The following is a 15,164-nucleotide window of genomic DNA, read 5'->3' on the forward strand; positions in this document are numbered from 1 at the left end:
AAAATGCCAGACGCAAACCACTTACCCTTGCCATTTTACTGGCATTCAGAACTCACTGCATCTTAAGCTTTGGGCTCAAGTGATCCTCCCACCTCAGTCTCCTGAGCTGGGACTACAGGCATGCGCCACCACGCCTGGCTAATTTTTCTATTTTTTTGTAGAGACAAGGTCTTGCTATGTTGCCGGTGCTGGTCTTGGAACTCCCAGCCTTAGGCAATCCTATTATCTTGGCCTCCCAAAGTGCTAGGTAACAGGCATGAGCCACTGTGCCCAGCCAGTTTCTCTTATTTCATGTATGAAATCTTTCCAATGTACTTTACAATTAGAGAAAAAGAAAAGTTTACATAGCAATAAAAGAGATTTCAAGACAGAAACTGGGTTAAGTCACAGTTTAGAACTATTCCGTGGCTTTTCACTATGTTTATTTTTTAATTTTTTTTTTTTGTGTGTGGTTTTTGGCCGGGGCTGGGTTTGAACCTGCCACCTCCGGCATATGGGACCGGCACCCTACTCCTTGAGCCACAGGCGCCGCCCATTTTCACTATGTTTAATAAAAGTAAACTCGTTGTGGCTACAAGGCCTGGCATATCAGACACCAGTGGTCCACACATCCGCCCATCCCTCTCCCTCGCTCGCTGGGCTCTATAGAGCTGCAGGGCTCTTTCAGTTGCTTCAACACACTCCACACATTCCTGGCTGCTGCCTTCACTTGGAGTAATAAGTTGTAGCACCTCCTCCACACCCCTATTCTTGAAGTCTCAGTTTAAATGTGAAGTCTACAGGCCAGTTGTCCAGCTTCCTTCACCCCAAGTGCATCATTTGTATTTCAGCTGCTTATCTGCATTTCTTAACACTGGCAGTTACTGGCTTCTCGCAAAGGGGTGAAGCTCTTCTAGACAGTATAGTGTCTGTTATTTATCATCCTATCCCCAGACCAAGCACAGTTCCTGTTATACAGTAAATGTTTATGACATAATAAATGTTCAAGCAGTTGATGAGTGTTACTGACCGTGAGCTAATTTGAAGATCCACTGGTATTTCTAATTATCTGAACTGCAAACACCAGAGTGCACGGGTAAAGTTGTGTTTTCCTTTATTCAGACAAATGCTGTCTGTAGATAAAAGTCCATCACTCAGCTGTTCAGGGCTAATGTTCATCCCTCCATACAAAAACTCTCACTGGCTTTGGAGATGCCTTCTTTACCTTTCAGTTTTCTTCTTCCCAATGACATGGAGAGAAATTAAGACCACATAGTACTTTTGCTGAAAGTCTATAGATTTGTTTTATAAAACAAAGATGTATGCACTTAACTCTCAGCTCACTCCATTCTGTTGTTGGAGAATTGGCCTGGCTGAAATTATATCTGTATATGCTTGCAAAGTCTAAAATGACAAAAAGTGTATTAGTCACAAGTTGTTGAAAAAAAAAAAAAATTTTTTTTTTTTTTTTTTTTGAGACAAGAGCCTCAAGCTGTCGCCCTGGGTAGAGTGCTGTGACATCACAGCTCACAGCAAGCTCCAACTCCTGGGCTCAAGCCATTCTCCTGCCTTCGCCTCCCAAGTAGCTGGGACTACAGGCGCCTGCCACAACGCCCAGCTATTTTTTTTTGGTTGCATCTGTCATTGTTGTTTGGCAGGCCCGGGCTGGATTCGAACCTGCCAGCTCAGATGTATGTGGCTGGCGCCTTAGCTGCTTGAGCCACAGGCGTCGAGCCAAGTTGTTGAATTTTTATGTTCAAAACTCTGTCAAATGCCAGCCAGGTACTGTGCTAGGACTATTACCACCACCATATCCAACTCACTTCCAAATTTGCAGCATTTACAGTAAGCCAGGTTTTGTTTCCTACACTTCACACACTCCTCTGTGAAGGCAGATACCAGGGTCCCATACCACAAATATCTAAGAATGGAACTGAAGCACACCAATGGTAAGTGCTTTTTAAAAAGCACAGGGCTGGGCGGTGCCTGTGGCTCAGTGAGAAGGGCCCCGGCCCGAGGGTGGCGGGTTCAAACCGGACCCTGGCCAAACTGCAACAAAAAATAGCTGGGTGTTGTGGTGGGCGCCTGTAGTCCCAGCTACTGGGGGTCTGAGGCGAGAATCGCCTAAGTCCAAGAACTGGATGTTGCCGTGAGCTGTGCCACCATGACACTGTACGGAGGGCAACAGAGTGAAACTCTGTCAAAAAAAAAAAAAAAGCACAGGGCTACTCCCAACACAGAGAGTCAGCATTCCTGTTAAGACACATCACAATACAATCTCACCAAAGAGGAATAAGACACGTGTCATACCTTAAAAAGCCTATACCTTCAGGAGAACAGAACTGTAAACCTAAGGTTTGTGCCAACTTGAATATGCATGTGGGAGGTACCAAGGAGATTAACACCTGTGCTTTATTACAGATAAATGCCTTTGTGGGAAATGCAATAAAATTGTTAGCATTTATCCTCTTTTACCTCCTGAAAGCACCTAATTCCATTCTGACCTTTTCCTGGTCTCCCCTTCCCCAGTGGAAGATGTTCTTTCTGTCCATTGCTAGAGGTTGGAAGTCCTGCCCACCCACCCCCACTCACTGCATACACTCCCTCCATACTGCCCCCCTAGCTCCTATCTCAGCTGTGCTTCAGGCACGAGATACCTGCTTAAAAGTTCCAAGGAGTCACCCTTCAACACTTAAAGGTACTTTAAGACTGTATTTCAAACTTACAGGTCAAAGAACAGTTGAACAACCTGCTCCTTATCTTAAGCTATAAAGATTTCTGAATGGTAGATAAAATTATCACTGGGTGTGGTGACTCATGCCTATAATCCTAGCACCTTGATAGTCCATGGCGGGTGGACTGCTGGAGCTCAGAAGTTTGAAACCAGCTGAGCAAGAGCAAGAGCCCCTTCTAAGAATAGAAAAACTAGCCAGGCGTGGTGGTGGGCGCTTGGAGTCCCAGCTACTAGGGAGGGTGAGGCAGGAGGATCACTTGAGCCCAAGAGTTTGAGGTTGCTGTGAGCTGTGACGCCCTAGCACTCTACCGAGGGTGACAAAATGAGAATCTGTCTCAAAAAATAACTAAATTTAAAAAAAGGATCTTCCAGACCCCACACAAAACCATAGAAATCCCGTATCCAAACACATTTGTAATTAATAATGGTGTGACTTTAAGCCCTGATACCTAAATTTCAGGGTCCTTGGAAAAGGTGGCTTCACTTGTATGTGATGTGCAACTGTTTAGTAAAATTAGAACCTACACCTGGAGTGCAAAAAACAGTAATTCTTTTAGGGTAAATTTTTTTCAACTTTTGTAGATCTACTGTGCCTTGAATTTGCAGGAATAAAACCAGCAGGACAAACAGACATCATTTCCCAATCTTCCTTGGAATTCTTTGAGTTTGTATCTGGCCTCTCTGCCTCATTAACAGAAATACACACAAGTCTCTTTCCACTTTATGAATGTATTTGCACCTTCATTCTTTAGGTCAAACAGAAATTAAGACAATTTAATGATGTGCTTCAGCCATCTAAGAGATACTTATTGTGAGCTTACTATGTGCCAGTTGTATGGATTTAAAAAAAAAAAAAAGAGCTGACTCCTCCAAAGTTATCACAAATCAATAGCAGCTGCCAATGGTATACCTTGACCCGCATAACTATAATCATTCCAAACTCAAAGGACAGTAGGGTAGGGGGGAAAAGACCACCGAATGGGGTGTGTCCTAATCACTGACCGCCTAGACTGCCGTATCCAGTTGGTTTCCAAGTTTGGCAGCCTTCCTAACGTGTTCCGCACTCAACTGCTAGATTCATTTCTAGAATTCCACTTTCAAGGAGTCTCTGGTCTACTCAAGAAGCACCAAAAGACGACCTAGTACTTGTCAACATCTAGTTCACACTCTTCAACTTCACGTTCTCCAGAGGCCAGCTCCACTTGATCAGCTGTTTCCTGAGCAATACGGCTCCCTCTGCCAGTTCCTCCCGGAGGACTAACTGAACTTCCCCACCAACTCCTCGGGCAGCCTTCATTCTAAGCAGTGTTAAAAAACTGTTCCCTCTATCGCCACCACGTTCGTTTTCGGGACATTCTTTCGGAACTCGGCATACGCTTTAACAAACGGCGGGTATATTCCGAGGTGTTTCCAACAGAACCGTCCCAAACCACGGCTCGGGGGTCCCCACGTCGCACCGTTTAACAGGGAGAGGAGCTTTGGGGCGCCGCAAACCTTGGAGAGGAAACCAAGGCGGCAGACGGGGAAAGACAGGGTGGTCCGTGCTTTGTCTTTCTTTGGGCGGGAGCGTGAGGGTGGTAGTGGTGGGAAACCCCAAGAAATGAGTTCTAGATGACAGAAAAAAATCCCACGGTGCTCCCCACGAGGGAACCACAGGGCGGCCGGCGGCGGGGCCGTCATTGCAGGACAGGACGCGTCCCCCACCCCGAGAGACAAAGAGGCCGCGGTCGGCAGGGGCAGGGACCCGGGCCACCGACATCCGGGCGCGGCGAGGCCGGGCAACGCGAGCCGCCCTCCGGGCACGCGCCGCGCGCCGAGGACGCGGTTGCCGGGCCGAGGCGGCGCCGGCGGGCGTTTGAGGGGCAGCACCTCCAAGGGGCGTGGATGCGGGGAGGGGCCTCTGAGTAGGGTCGTATCCAAAGGGAGAAACGTTTTCCAGGGCAGGGCTTTCCGAGGATGAGAACGCTGGGGATGCGGAAACAGGTGAGGCTCCGAGCCACCGGCATCTCCCTGCCCGGCTTCCCTGAATACTCACCGCGTCGCTTCCAACCGCCGCCGCCTCAGCTGCACCTAACGGCCGGCGCAGCCGCACTGAGCGTGCCCCGCCCACGTGACTCGCCCGGCCCCGCCCGCTCCACGTGACCCGGGGAGGCCACTCCTTCCCGCTCCTACTCGCCGCTGTTCTCCACGCGGTCTTGGCTTGCACAGCCCTTTTTGGGAAGATGGCGGCTCCCGGCCGCGGTGCTCCTGGCCTCTGGATCAGGGGTGCTGGCCATATTTTGGGGAGTCTCTTCACTCTCGTTTCAAGGCCATTTTGTTCCGCTGCTGCTGTTTCTAATTCCCTGAATGCACAGCGATTAGCAGAGAGGCTCCGAGCCCAGAAACGGCAACAAAATACGGAAAGGGAGCCGGTGAGTCCAGAGGGACCACAACTCCCAAGAGGCAGTGCGCTCACTGGTTTCTCAGGTGGGGGAAGAGGTAGGCGAGTCCGCCGATCAGACGCAAGTAAGAAAACGTCTTTGGGTGGAAGGCAGAGGAGAGATGTCAGTAGGGGTATGGTGTCTCCCTGTAGGGTGCGTCTTTATCTCTTGCTGGGCTCAGTCCAAACCACTGCGTGCACGAGTCTGATGCAAAGATACAGTCTCTTTCTACTCAAATCGTAGCCCAGACCTTACAGAAGGCTTTCTCCACTGTTCTTTCTTCTCCCTAGGTGCCCACAAACCCTGTTCAACGGAGGGTGCAAGAATTAGTGCGCTTCACACAGCAGCTGCAGCGAGTCCACCCCAATGTGCTTGCTAAGGCTTTGAGACGAGGGATTCTTCATCAGGACAAGGACCTCGTAGTCATCGATAAGCCCTATGGTCTGCCTGTGCATGGTAAGGCTATGTGGGAAAGGAGAGGACCCTGCTGCTGCTTTCTGCTGCATCTAAGGGAAACTGACAAATTATCCCTGGGGCACTCTGAGGCCTTGCGCTCAAATTGATTGAACCTTTGCAGACTATTATCTTACGTGATGCACTGCTGAGAATACAGATAAATGAGACAACACCTGCCTTCCGAACATCTGCCTGTCAACAGTGATTAATGGAAGTCACTGTGTGCACACCTATAGCAGGGATTGCTATAGAGAAACACAAAGCTGTGTGGTTTTAGTCTTCAAGTTTTTGTGTTTGTTTTTTAAACAAAACTGAGAATTAGGCTGGGTGCTGTGGCTCACACCTGTAATCCTAGCACTTTAGGAAGACAAGGTGGCAGGATGGCTTGAGCTCAGGAGGTGGAGCCCAGCCTGAGCAAGAGCAAGTCCCTGTCTCTACTAAAAATAGAAAAATTAGCTTGTCATTGTGCTGGCTTTGTAAGTCACACATACTTGGGAGGCTGAGGCAGTAGGATAGTTTGAACTCAGTATGAGGTTAGTAGTATGAGTTAGGCTGATGCCACAGCAGTCTAGCCTGGGCAACACAGTGAGACTGTCTCAAAAAAAAAAAAAAATGAGGAAAAATACATAAGAACAAAAAAGATGGGTGTCTCTGTGTATGTTTTGGAGTATACCTAATGTAAAACCCCAGAGTACCTGGAACTTAGTGGACACTTTCAAAAAATGTTGACTATAGTTATCAGAGACAGCTGAGTTGTCAGGTCCTGCCCCAGGAGCAGGGTCCACTAAGATCTGTGGAAACTGGTGGCGACCTACTGAAAAAATACAGAGTTAGAAACTGTGGTAAAGAAAGAGACATGAGACGTAGAGTAGAATTAAAAGTGGGAGCTCAGGGGTCCATTGCCTGTTTGTGGGATTCCGGCAGTGACACCAAGTGTTTGCTTTACTTTGCTTTTATTGAAGTCTGTTTGCCCAGAGGTTGAGATGAGGGAGGGAACAAAGACACCAGCTGATTGAGCATATCAGCTCCTGTTGTCATTATTATTAACCTTAAGGGTAGCCTTGAGAAACCTTGTTTTGGGAGAACCTCCCACTTGAGCTCACACACACACAGATTTCTAGGGAGATGTTAAAGTCTGCTAGTTCCCTGTGGAGTAAAATGCCACCAACGTTAATCTCCTCTGAGGAATTGGTGGGAGGGAGGAATTTTCCTCTGTGATTAGGAATATACACTCTTCTGCCCATATCTCAGGGCTCTAGCTACTCCCTTGATCTCTGCCCCAGGCAAATGCAAATCTCCGCAAATCTGCTTTGCCTGTTTACTAGGCAGGAAACGACCCAGTTAATGTATCTTTCTAGGTCTTTGTCATAGTCTCTTCTATGACCATTTTTTCCTCAGAGCTCACAGACCCAGCAGGGTGTTTGTAAGCTGTATCCCCAACAGACTAGAATTTCAGAAAAGGCAGGAAGTTTGCTAGTAATGGCTACCTTAAATGTAAGCTAGCTGAGTTTTCTTTGTTCCTACTCGCTCAGCTTACTTTTTAATTTTCCTCTTTTTCTGGAGGTGCTTTCCTTTGGCAAGAATGGGGTCTTCAGTCCGCATTCTCCCTACATGAGTGAATCAGGAGACTGATGGAAAATATGCATAGTGAAAGAGTTTTGCAGAGAGAACAGGCACTTGGGCAACTTGTTAAAATGCAGATTCTGATTTAGTGGTCTGGATTGGGGGCCTGAGATTCATTTATAATAAGATGTCTGGGCATACCAGTGTTGCTAGTCCCATGTTCTCACTTCAGTAGTAAGACTGTAGAAACACTGACAGTTTATCCAATAATGGGGTTTCTTCCAAGAGGAGTTCTTTGGTGAGGTCTTTTCCTGGCCACTCAAACCTCTGGCTTTTCCCTTCTTAGGTGGCCCCGGAGTCCAGCTCTGCATCAGTGATGTGCTACCTATCCTGGCAAAGATGCTTCATGGCCACAAGGCAGAGCCCTTGCATCTGTGCCACCGACTGGACAAGGAAACAACAGGCGTGATGGTGTTGGCTTGGGAAAAGGAAGTAGCACATCAAGTTCAAGAGTTGTTCAGAACCCGTCAGGTGGCAAAGAAGTACTGGTATGAGGCCCAGTGATGCCAGTAGAGGTGATATAAGTGGAGGCACCCCTTCATCGGTTTTTCCAGCATAGACCAGGAATTTCTATGAATAGAAAGCACTGTATGAGACCAGTGAGAATACAAAAAGTATATGGAACAGCTTTAGTGCTTAGAATTTTAAGAGTCTGATAGAATAATGGTTCTTAATTCTGGCTATAGATCAAATGATCAGAAATTAATTACACAACTCATACATGATTTTATTCCTGTGCTTAAATAGTCAAACAAGAAAGATAAAGCACAACCCCTGGAGAATTCACCCACTCTGCTATTGTAGCCTCTTCTCTTGAGATAGCAGCCACTATCAATCTATTATCAATTTGTTTTTTAATCCTTTGGTCCATTTACATACACATCTAGTATATATAGTATATGTGTATATCTATCCACACGTGCAAACGTACCATATTGTACATGCTACATTATACTTTTATTCCCCTTTTAACTCTAAGTCTTGGAGATCTTTCCATGTTAGTACATTTTTTTGTTTGTTTGTTTTGTTTTGTTTTTGTGGTTTTTGGCCGGGGCTAGGTTTGAACCCGCCACCTCTGGCATATGGGACCAGCGCCCTACTCCTTGAGCCACAGGCGCCGCCCTTTTTTTTTTTTTTTTTTTTAGAGACAGTTTTACTTTGTCATGCTTGGTAGAGTGCCGTGGCGTCATAGCTCAGAGCAACCTCAAACTCGTGGGCTCAAGCAATTCTCTTCCCTCAGACTCCGAAGTAGCCCAGGACTTCAGGTGCTTGGCTATCTTTTAATTTTTTTTAAGAGATGGGGCCTCCCTGTTGCTCAGGCTGGTTTTGAACTCCTGAGGTCAGGCAATCCCACAGCCTCGGCCTCCCAGAGTGCTGGGATTATAGGTGTGAGCCACTGCACCTGGCCTGTTAGTACATTTTTTTTATGTAAGCAAAAAACAAACTCTCTGGGTCAGTGCCTGTGGCTTAGTGAGTAGAGCACCAGACCCATATACCGAGGGTGGCGGGTTCAAACCAGGCCCTGGCCAAACTGCAACAACAACAAAAAATAGCTGGGCATTGTGGCAGGTGACTATAGTCCCAGCTGCTTTGGAGGCTAAGGCAAGACAATCGCCTAAGCCCAAAAACTGGAGTTTGCTGTGAGCTGTGACGCCACGGCACTTTACCAAGGGTGACAAAGTGAGACTCTGTCTCTAAAAAAAAAAAAACCTCTGCTCCTCATCCTTGCAATTTCCTTCTCAGAGACAATCACTGTTACCAGTGTAAACTTTCAGATCTGTACTGGGCACGTATAAGCATATTATCATAAGGCAGCATATTTTACATACTGTTTTATACCCTACTGTTTTCACTTGGAGCATTTATTTTGGAGAGCATTTTGTGGTGTACATTTAAAGTGAGATCCTTTGTAAGGGTTCTGTGGTATTCCACTGTATGGACTTTTAGGTAATTTTTCATTTTTTCAGAGCCTATTGCAAAGAATATGTGAATATATCTTTTGGATAAATTCCTAGAAATGGAATTATTAGGTTGCCGGGTATGTGTATTTTAAATTTTACTAGCGCCCACGTCGCTCTCCACAAAGGCTCTGTTAGTTTAAGAGATGGGGCCTCCCTGTTGCTCAGGCTGGTTTTGAACTCCTGAGGTCAGGCAATCCCACAGCCTTTGCTCTCCACAAAGGCTCTATTAGTCCTGCAATCAGCAGTGGTTCAGTTCCCACCTCCCTTTGTGCCAACCACAGCATTTTTAAAGGGTTGCCACTCTGATGTGTGAAATAAATTGTATTGCTCTCTTCTATTTACTTGTACAGTAGTGATATTGGCTTTCTTTTTATCGGCTTTCTCTTTCTAGGAATAGATTTTATTTCTTTTACCTATTTATCTGTTGGGTTTATTATTTTCTGTTTGACTTGTACGTATTCATTTTACATTTTGGATGTTAGTCCTTTTGGCATAGATTTTGCAGATACTTTTAAGACCTGAGAGCCCTTTAAAAATCTTTATGTTTCGGGCCCTGTGGCTCCCGCCTGTAATCCCAGCACGTTGGGAGGCTGAGGTGGGTGGATTGTCTGAGCTTAGGAGTTTGAGAACAGCCTGAGCAAGAGTTAGACCCATCTCTACTAAAAACAGAAAAAAAGTAGCCAGGCGTTGTGATGGGCAGCTACAGTCCCAGCTACTCTGGAGACTGAAGCAAAAGGATCTCCCGAGCCCAAGAGTTTGAGGTTGTTGTGAGCTGTGATGATGCCACAGCACTCTACCCAGGGGAGAGAGTTGAGACAGAGTGAAACTCAGTCTCAAAAACACCAAAACAAAACTATGCTTGAAACTCACCCACAAAGGTTCACATTTCTAAAAGTCTAGCAGTTGTGGGGATTAGCAGCTACATGTTAAAATTTGATGTGCAAATTTAAGAACATCTATAATAAGAGATTACAGATAATGGAGGAATTTAGGATAGTAGCTAAGTCCTCAAAAACATACATGTAAGTAATCAAAATGTAAGACTATAAAATACATGTCATATTTGTGAAGATTATCCATAAAGATTCAAAGTTGATAACCATTCTTGGTGTCAGGCTTTCTGGTAGAGTTAAAATCAACTAATCGGGTCTTGGCAAATGAATAGGATTTGGTTGGGGAGATGGGAAAATGTGTTCTAGATTGTGAGGGTGCCATGTCTAAAGGAGTGGGCTTGCAGTCCAGTTTGGAGTAGGGATGGTGGGAGATAAGGCATGAGAGGTGGGACCCAGCTAATGAGGGTCTCTAGTACAGGGCAGGAAGTAGAAGTTGGAAGTAGAACATGGTGGGCAACTGTTAGCGTTCACTGACTTACTCTGCTAGCAGGCTTCTTTTATTGTTATGATTTGTTTGAATCTTCTTATAGACTTTGAGTTCCTTGAGAGTAGGGATTTTGGTCTTGTTCATCTTTGTGGAACTAACACCTACTTAAATGATTGCCTCACCACCCAATTATTTCTTTTTTTGAATAGCAGTGTTTTATCACTAGAGTGGGTAATCTAGTAACAACTCAATTTAAATATGATAAAATGTATCAGATAGCAGCTGGGTGTGCAGGGTATGAAATAGTATGTCTTTTGACCCCTCGGTGGTTCTGTGGTAGGCCAGTAGGTAACCAGAGGACTCCTCCATGACTGACCTGAAAGAGGCATAAATTTAAGGACAGATTAAATACAGTCTTCTACCTGTCTGTGGGGCGATGAGAGGGACAGCACCGAAAAGAGAGATTCAGAATGAGTTACTGGGTTGTGGTTTTGGCCCCTGTGACTTCTTTGGGCCTAATTCTTCCCTGTTTTACCTACCTAGCAAATTGGGCAGGAACAATCCTGTATATTTTTCAGGAGGTTCATTCATTCATTTATTCATTTGATTGATCATTTGTAAGTATGCACTCAGACCTGCTATCTTTTATTATGTAAAAAAGAAAAACAAGAATCAAAACCATATTATCCTACTTTTGTATAAACTGCACATACCCATTTTAAAAGGCTAGAAGGAAAGACTATGTTGTTTTCTTTTTTTTTGCAGTTTTTGGCTGGGGCCAGGTGTGAACCTGCCGCCTCTGGTATATGGGGCCGGCACCCTACTCCTTGAGCCACAGGCACCTCCAAGACTGTGTTATTAATGTAATGTTTTTCCCCTCATCTCCCCAAATACTCAATTAGCATATATGATTTTAACAATAAAGATATGCTTTAAAAAGTATCTAGCTCTCAGCCTAAGTGAGGGTTATACCGAGGGAATCACATGGGACTCTCCGATCATAAGAAGTGGCCAGGTAGGTGCAGAAGATCCTGTGTGAAATTTCCTAAGTGGACAAAGCAAGATGTTCTTCCCTTGCTTATGTGGCTAATGCAGTGATCTGTATGTCCTCCCAGGGCCATCACTGTGCGGGTCCCTGTGCCCTCCACAGGAGTTGTGGACATCCCCATTGTGGAGAAGGAGGTGCAAGGCCAGCGGCAGCACCACAAGGTGGGTGAGCTGCCTCCCCCTGTGCGGGTCTCTGCCCTCTCTAGGAAATCATGTTTTGATTTCTTTGTCTTCAGATGACACTGGCCCCAAGCTACCGCATGGACAACGGGAAAATGGTAAAAGTACGGAACAACCAGCATGCACACGTCGCTGTGACTCAGTACCAGGTGCTAAGCAGCACGGTCTCCTCCGCTCTCATGGAGCTCCAGCCCATCACTGGTGAGGGAACCACCACCCTATAGCGGACTGCCAAGCCCCGTACTGCCAAACTTTGTCCGGGGCCTCGTGCTGGGCCCTGCCTTGGTTCTAAGCAGCTAATAACTGGTGAGCTGAGGCCAGAAGCTCCTATTGGGATGATTGGGAGTTTATTTAAAAATGTGCACAGCAGCTCCTCAAAAAATTAAACATAGAATCACCATAAGATCTAGGATTTCACTGCTGGGTATATTCCCACAAGAATTGAAAGCAGGGTCTCAGACAGATACCAGCACACATGTATCATAGCACCGTTGTTCACAATAACCCAAAGGTTAAAGAAGACACTGCAAACATTCATTGATAGATTTTGGGCAGGAGAATGGTGTTTCCAGAAGCTTCGGGGAGTGTAAGGGAGTGGGGAGGAATGGGAGTTGCTGTTTAATTGGTACAGAGTTTCAGTTTGGGAAGATGAGAAAATTCTAGAGATGGATGATAGTGATGGTTGCAAAACAGCATAAGTGTGCTTAATGCCACTGAATTGTATGCTTAAAAAAAGTTGAAATGGGAAATTTTATGTATATTTTACTATAATTAAATTTAATTGTTATAATTAAAATAACTTTTAAAGCAATACTATTTATGTAGTAAAATTGTAAAGGAAGTTAGGGTAATGGAAGATACCAAGTTCATGGTAATGATTTTCCATGGTGGAAAGAGAGCTGTGATGGGAGGAGTAAGTTCTTATAATATTCACAATGTTTATTTCCTAGGCTAGCTGTGTTACATAGCTTACGTTTGTTTTTTTCTTTTTTATACCTTATTGTGTTGGGACTTGGCTAGTTTACTGTGCTCTGATTTAATATAAATTGAAGCAGATTTCAATACTGGTATTATTTCTGTAGCTTCTCATAAGTTTTCTTTCTCTCTCTTTTATAAGGAATAAAACATCAGCTGCGAGTTCATTTGTCTTTTGGATTGGATTGTCCTATCCTTGGTGATCACAAGTACTCAGACTGGAATAAGTTGGCTCCCCAGGTAATACTGGTTTGACTTCATAAGCAACAGAATCAGGGAGAGATTTCTTTCACTGAAACCCTGAAGTCAGTCATAGCAAAGACGTATTGATTGTCTTTAGACATGGAGTCATTCTGGTTATCTAGCTTTTAGAAAATAGCAGTTATTTATTGTCATGGAGCTACAGCATCATTTAGCAAAACCTTCCTCTTTTATTTATTTAGCCTCTGATTTTGTTGCCTGGCATTGGGGAAGGGAGGAGTGTTTCAAAGGCAGCCTTTCTGCTACTGCTAAAGCACATGCGGGCTCCTCCTTACCTTTGATGTTATAGTTGTCCTCTTGGTAGGCCACAGTACTGACCAATAAGAACTTTTTGGTGTGACTGTTTTTCTATGACCTGGGTTCTGAATCCTTCCTAGATGTGCTCCTGAACAGGCTGTCTATTGCTATATCTTCCAGAGAGGCTGGTGTTGCTTCCCATGAAGTGGAAGTCTTCCGACCAGATGTGCATGTTGGCCTTGCTATCAAGGGTTTGTCTTTTCTTTGTGTAGAAACTGTCCATGGGGACCCTGAAGAAGCTGGGGCTACAGCAGTCAAAGGCTCGCCACATCCCTCTTCATCTGCATGCCCGGCAGCTGGTCTTGCCTGCTCTGGGGCCCCGGAAGGAGGAACTCAACTTGGTGTGCAGAATTCCTCGCTTCTTTGCACGCTCCCTGCGCCGTCTGGGTTTAGAGATACCAAATGAGGATGAAAATGGGGACAGTGAAGCCAGACATCCAGGAACACAGTGAAGACCCTGGGGGTTCTCTGACATCTGGGAGGGCAGGCTGGCTCCTGAACTCTTTGCTTTGTTTACTGAGCTCTGCTAACTTCTCAGGGGAGCAGACTCCAGAAGAACAGGTAGGATAAGCTGGAGCAGCATAACTGCGTCAGGGCTTCTCATGGAGAATAAAGTCTATTTACTGATGGAAAGTCTGCTGGAAGTCTCCTTGCCACAGAGAAAAGAGCCCAGGACCAGGCAGATTGGAGCAATGAGTGAAAAAAGGAGAGCTGACTTGGCACCTGTAGCTCAGTGGCTTGGGTGTCAGCCACATACACTGGAGCTGGTGGGTTCGAACCCAGCCCAGGCCTGCCAATCAATAATGACAACTACAACCAACAACTAGCTGGGTGTTGTGGCAGGCACCTGTAGTCCCAGCTACTTGGGAGGCTGAGTCAAGAGAATCGCTTAAGCCCAAAGAGTGTGAGTTTTGAACCCGCCAGCCTCGGTGTATATGGCTGCAACCGTAACCACTGTGCTATGGGTGCCGAGCCAAGGTGGGGCTTTTGATAGGTGAGAAAGCATACATGTATGGGGAAGCTGGAGGCACATAAGGCAATGGTGGGGGCAAATACCTGGGAGCACATGCTACCAAGCAGTCCTGGGCTCCAGCTGGTTGTTGGCATGTGGGCATGGATTTTCTCATTGTTTTTCCAGACAATCAGGAAACCTAGATAGTTATATGAAGTCTTTAAGTGTATTGCCAACTAAATCAATTTTTTTTTATTGTTGGGGATTCATTGAACCAGGTTACATTGATTGCTTTTGTTAGATAAGGACCCTCTTATAATTGTGTCCCACTCCCAAAAGGTGAGCCACACCCCTTGTTCCCCTAACCCTTCCCTCCTTCCTTTTCTCAGCTCTCCCCATCCCCCACCCCTCACCGTGTACTAGGGCATTAATTGTCCTCATATCAGAATTGAGTACATAGGATTCTCATTTCTCCATTCTTGTGGTGCTTTACTAAGAATAATGTGTTCCACATCCATCCAGGTTAATACAAAAGATGTAAAGGCTCATTTTTTCTAGTGGCTGAATAGTATTCCATGGTATACATATACCACAGCTTGTTGGTGGGCATTTAGACTGTTTCCACATTTTGGTGATTGTAAATTGAGCTGCAATAAACAGTCTAGTGCAAATGTCCCTGTGGTAAAAGGATTTTTTTTCCTTCTGAGTAGATTCCCAGCATTGGGATTGCAGGATCAAATGGTAGGTCTAGCTCCCATTGCTCCCAATGGAGGTCTAGGATTCTCCATGTTGCCTTCCAAAAATGTTTTACTTTGCAGTCCCACCAGCAGTGTAAAAGTGTTCCCTTCTCTCCACATCCATGCCAGCATCTGCAGTTTTGAGACTTTGTGATGTGGGCCATTCTCACTGGGGTTAGATGGAATCTCAGGGTGGTTTTGATTTGCATTTCTCTTAATAGT

General features: G+C 45.5%; 1 protein-coding gene across 4 annotated transcripts; it reads left to right on the forward strand.

Annotated features, from left to right (window-relative positions):
• Nucleotides 1-4,911: 4,911 nt before the first annotated feature.
• RPUSD4 (RNA pseudouridine synthase D4) lies at nt 4,912-14,878 on the forward strand. 4 transcript variants are annotated; one of them, XM_053595436.1, is made up of 7 exons: nt 4,912-5,124; nt 5,424-5,589; nt 7,499-7,700; nt 11,609-11,702; nt 11,777-11,921; nt 12,838-12,935; nt 13,466-14,878. In XM_053595436.1, the coding sequence occupies exons 1-7, from the start codon at nt 4,936-4,938 to the stop codon at nt 13,703-13,705; spliced, it is 1,134 nt and encodes a 377-aa protein (XP_053451411.1). In that variant the 5' UTR covers nt 4,912-4,935; the 3' UTR covers nt 13,706-14,878. The 4 variants fall into 4 exon arrangements, with proteins under 4 accessions (XP_053451411.1, XP_053451414.1, XP_053451413.1 ...); XM_053595439.1 differs by lacking the exon at nt 4,912-5,124 and adding an exon at nt 5,172-5,191; XM_053595438.1 differs by lacking the exon at nt 4,912-5,124 and adding an exon at nt 5,187-5,218.
• The last annotated feature ends 286 nt before the right edge of the window (nt 14,879-15,164 follow it).

Source organism: Nycticebus coucang, chromosome 6, assembly GCF_027406575.1.
Source record: "Nycticebus coucang isolate mNycCou1 chromosome 6, mNycCou1.pri, whole genome shotgun sequence".
In the NCBI taxonomy this organism is placed as follows: domain Eukaryota; kingdom Metazoa; phylum Chordata; class Mammalia; order Primates; family Lorisidae; genus Nycticebus; species Nycticebus coucang.

Coding starts and splice junctions, on each gene's coding strand:
- RPUSD4 (XM_053595436.1), top strand. CDS start 4,936: ATGGCGGCTCCCGGCCGCGGTGCTCCTGGCCTCTGGATCAGGGGTGCT. Junction 5,590..7,498: donor CTATGGTCTGCCTGTGCATG/GTAAGGCTATGT, acceptor TTCCCTTCTTAG/GTGGCCCCGGAGTCCAGCTC. Junction 7,701..11,608: donor CAGGTGGCAAAGAAGTACTG/GTATGAGGCCCA, acceptor ATGTCCTCCCAG/GGCCATCACTGTGCGGGTCC.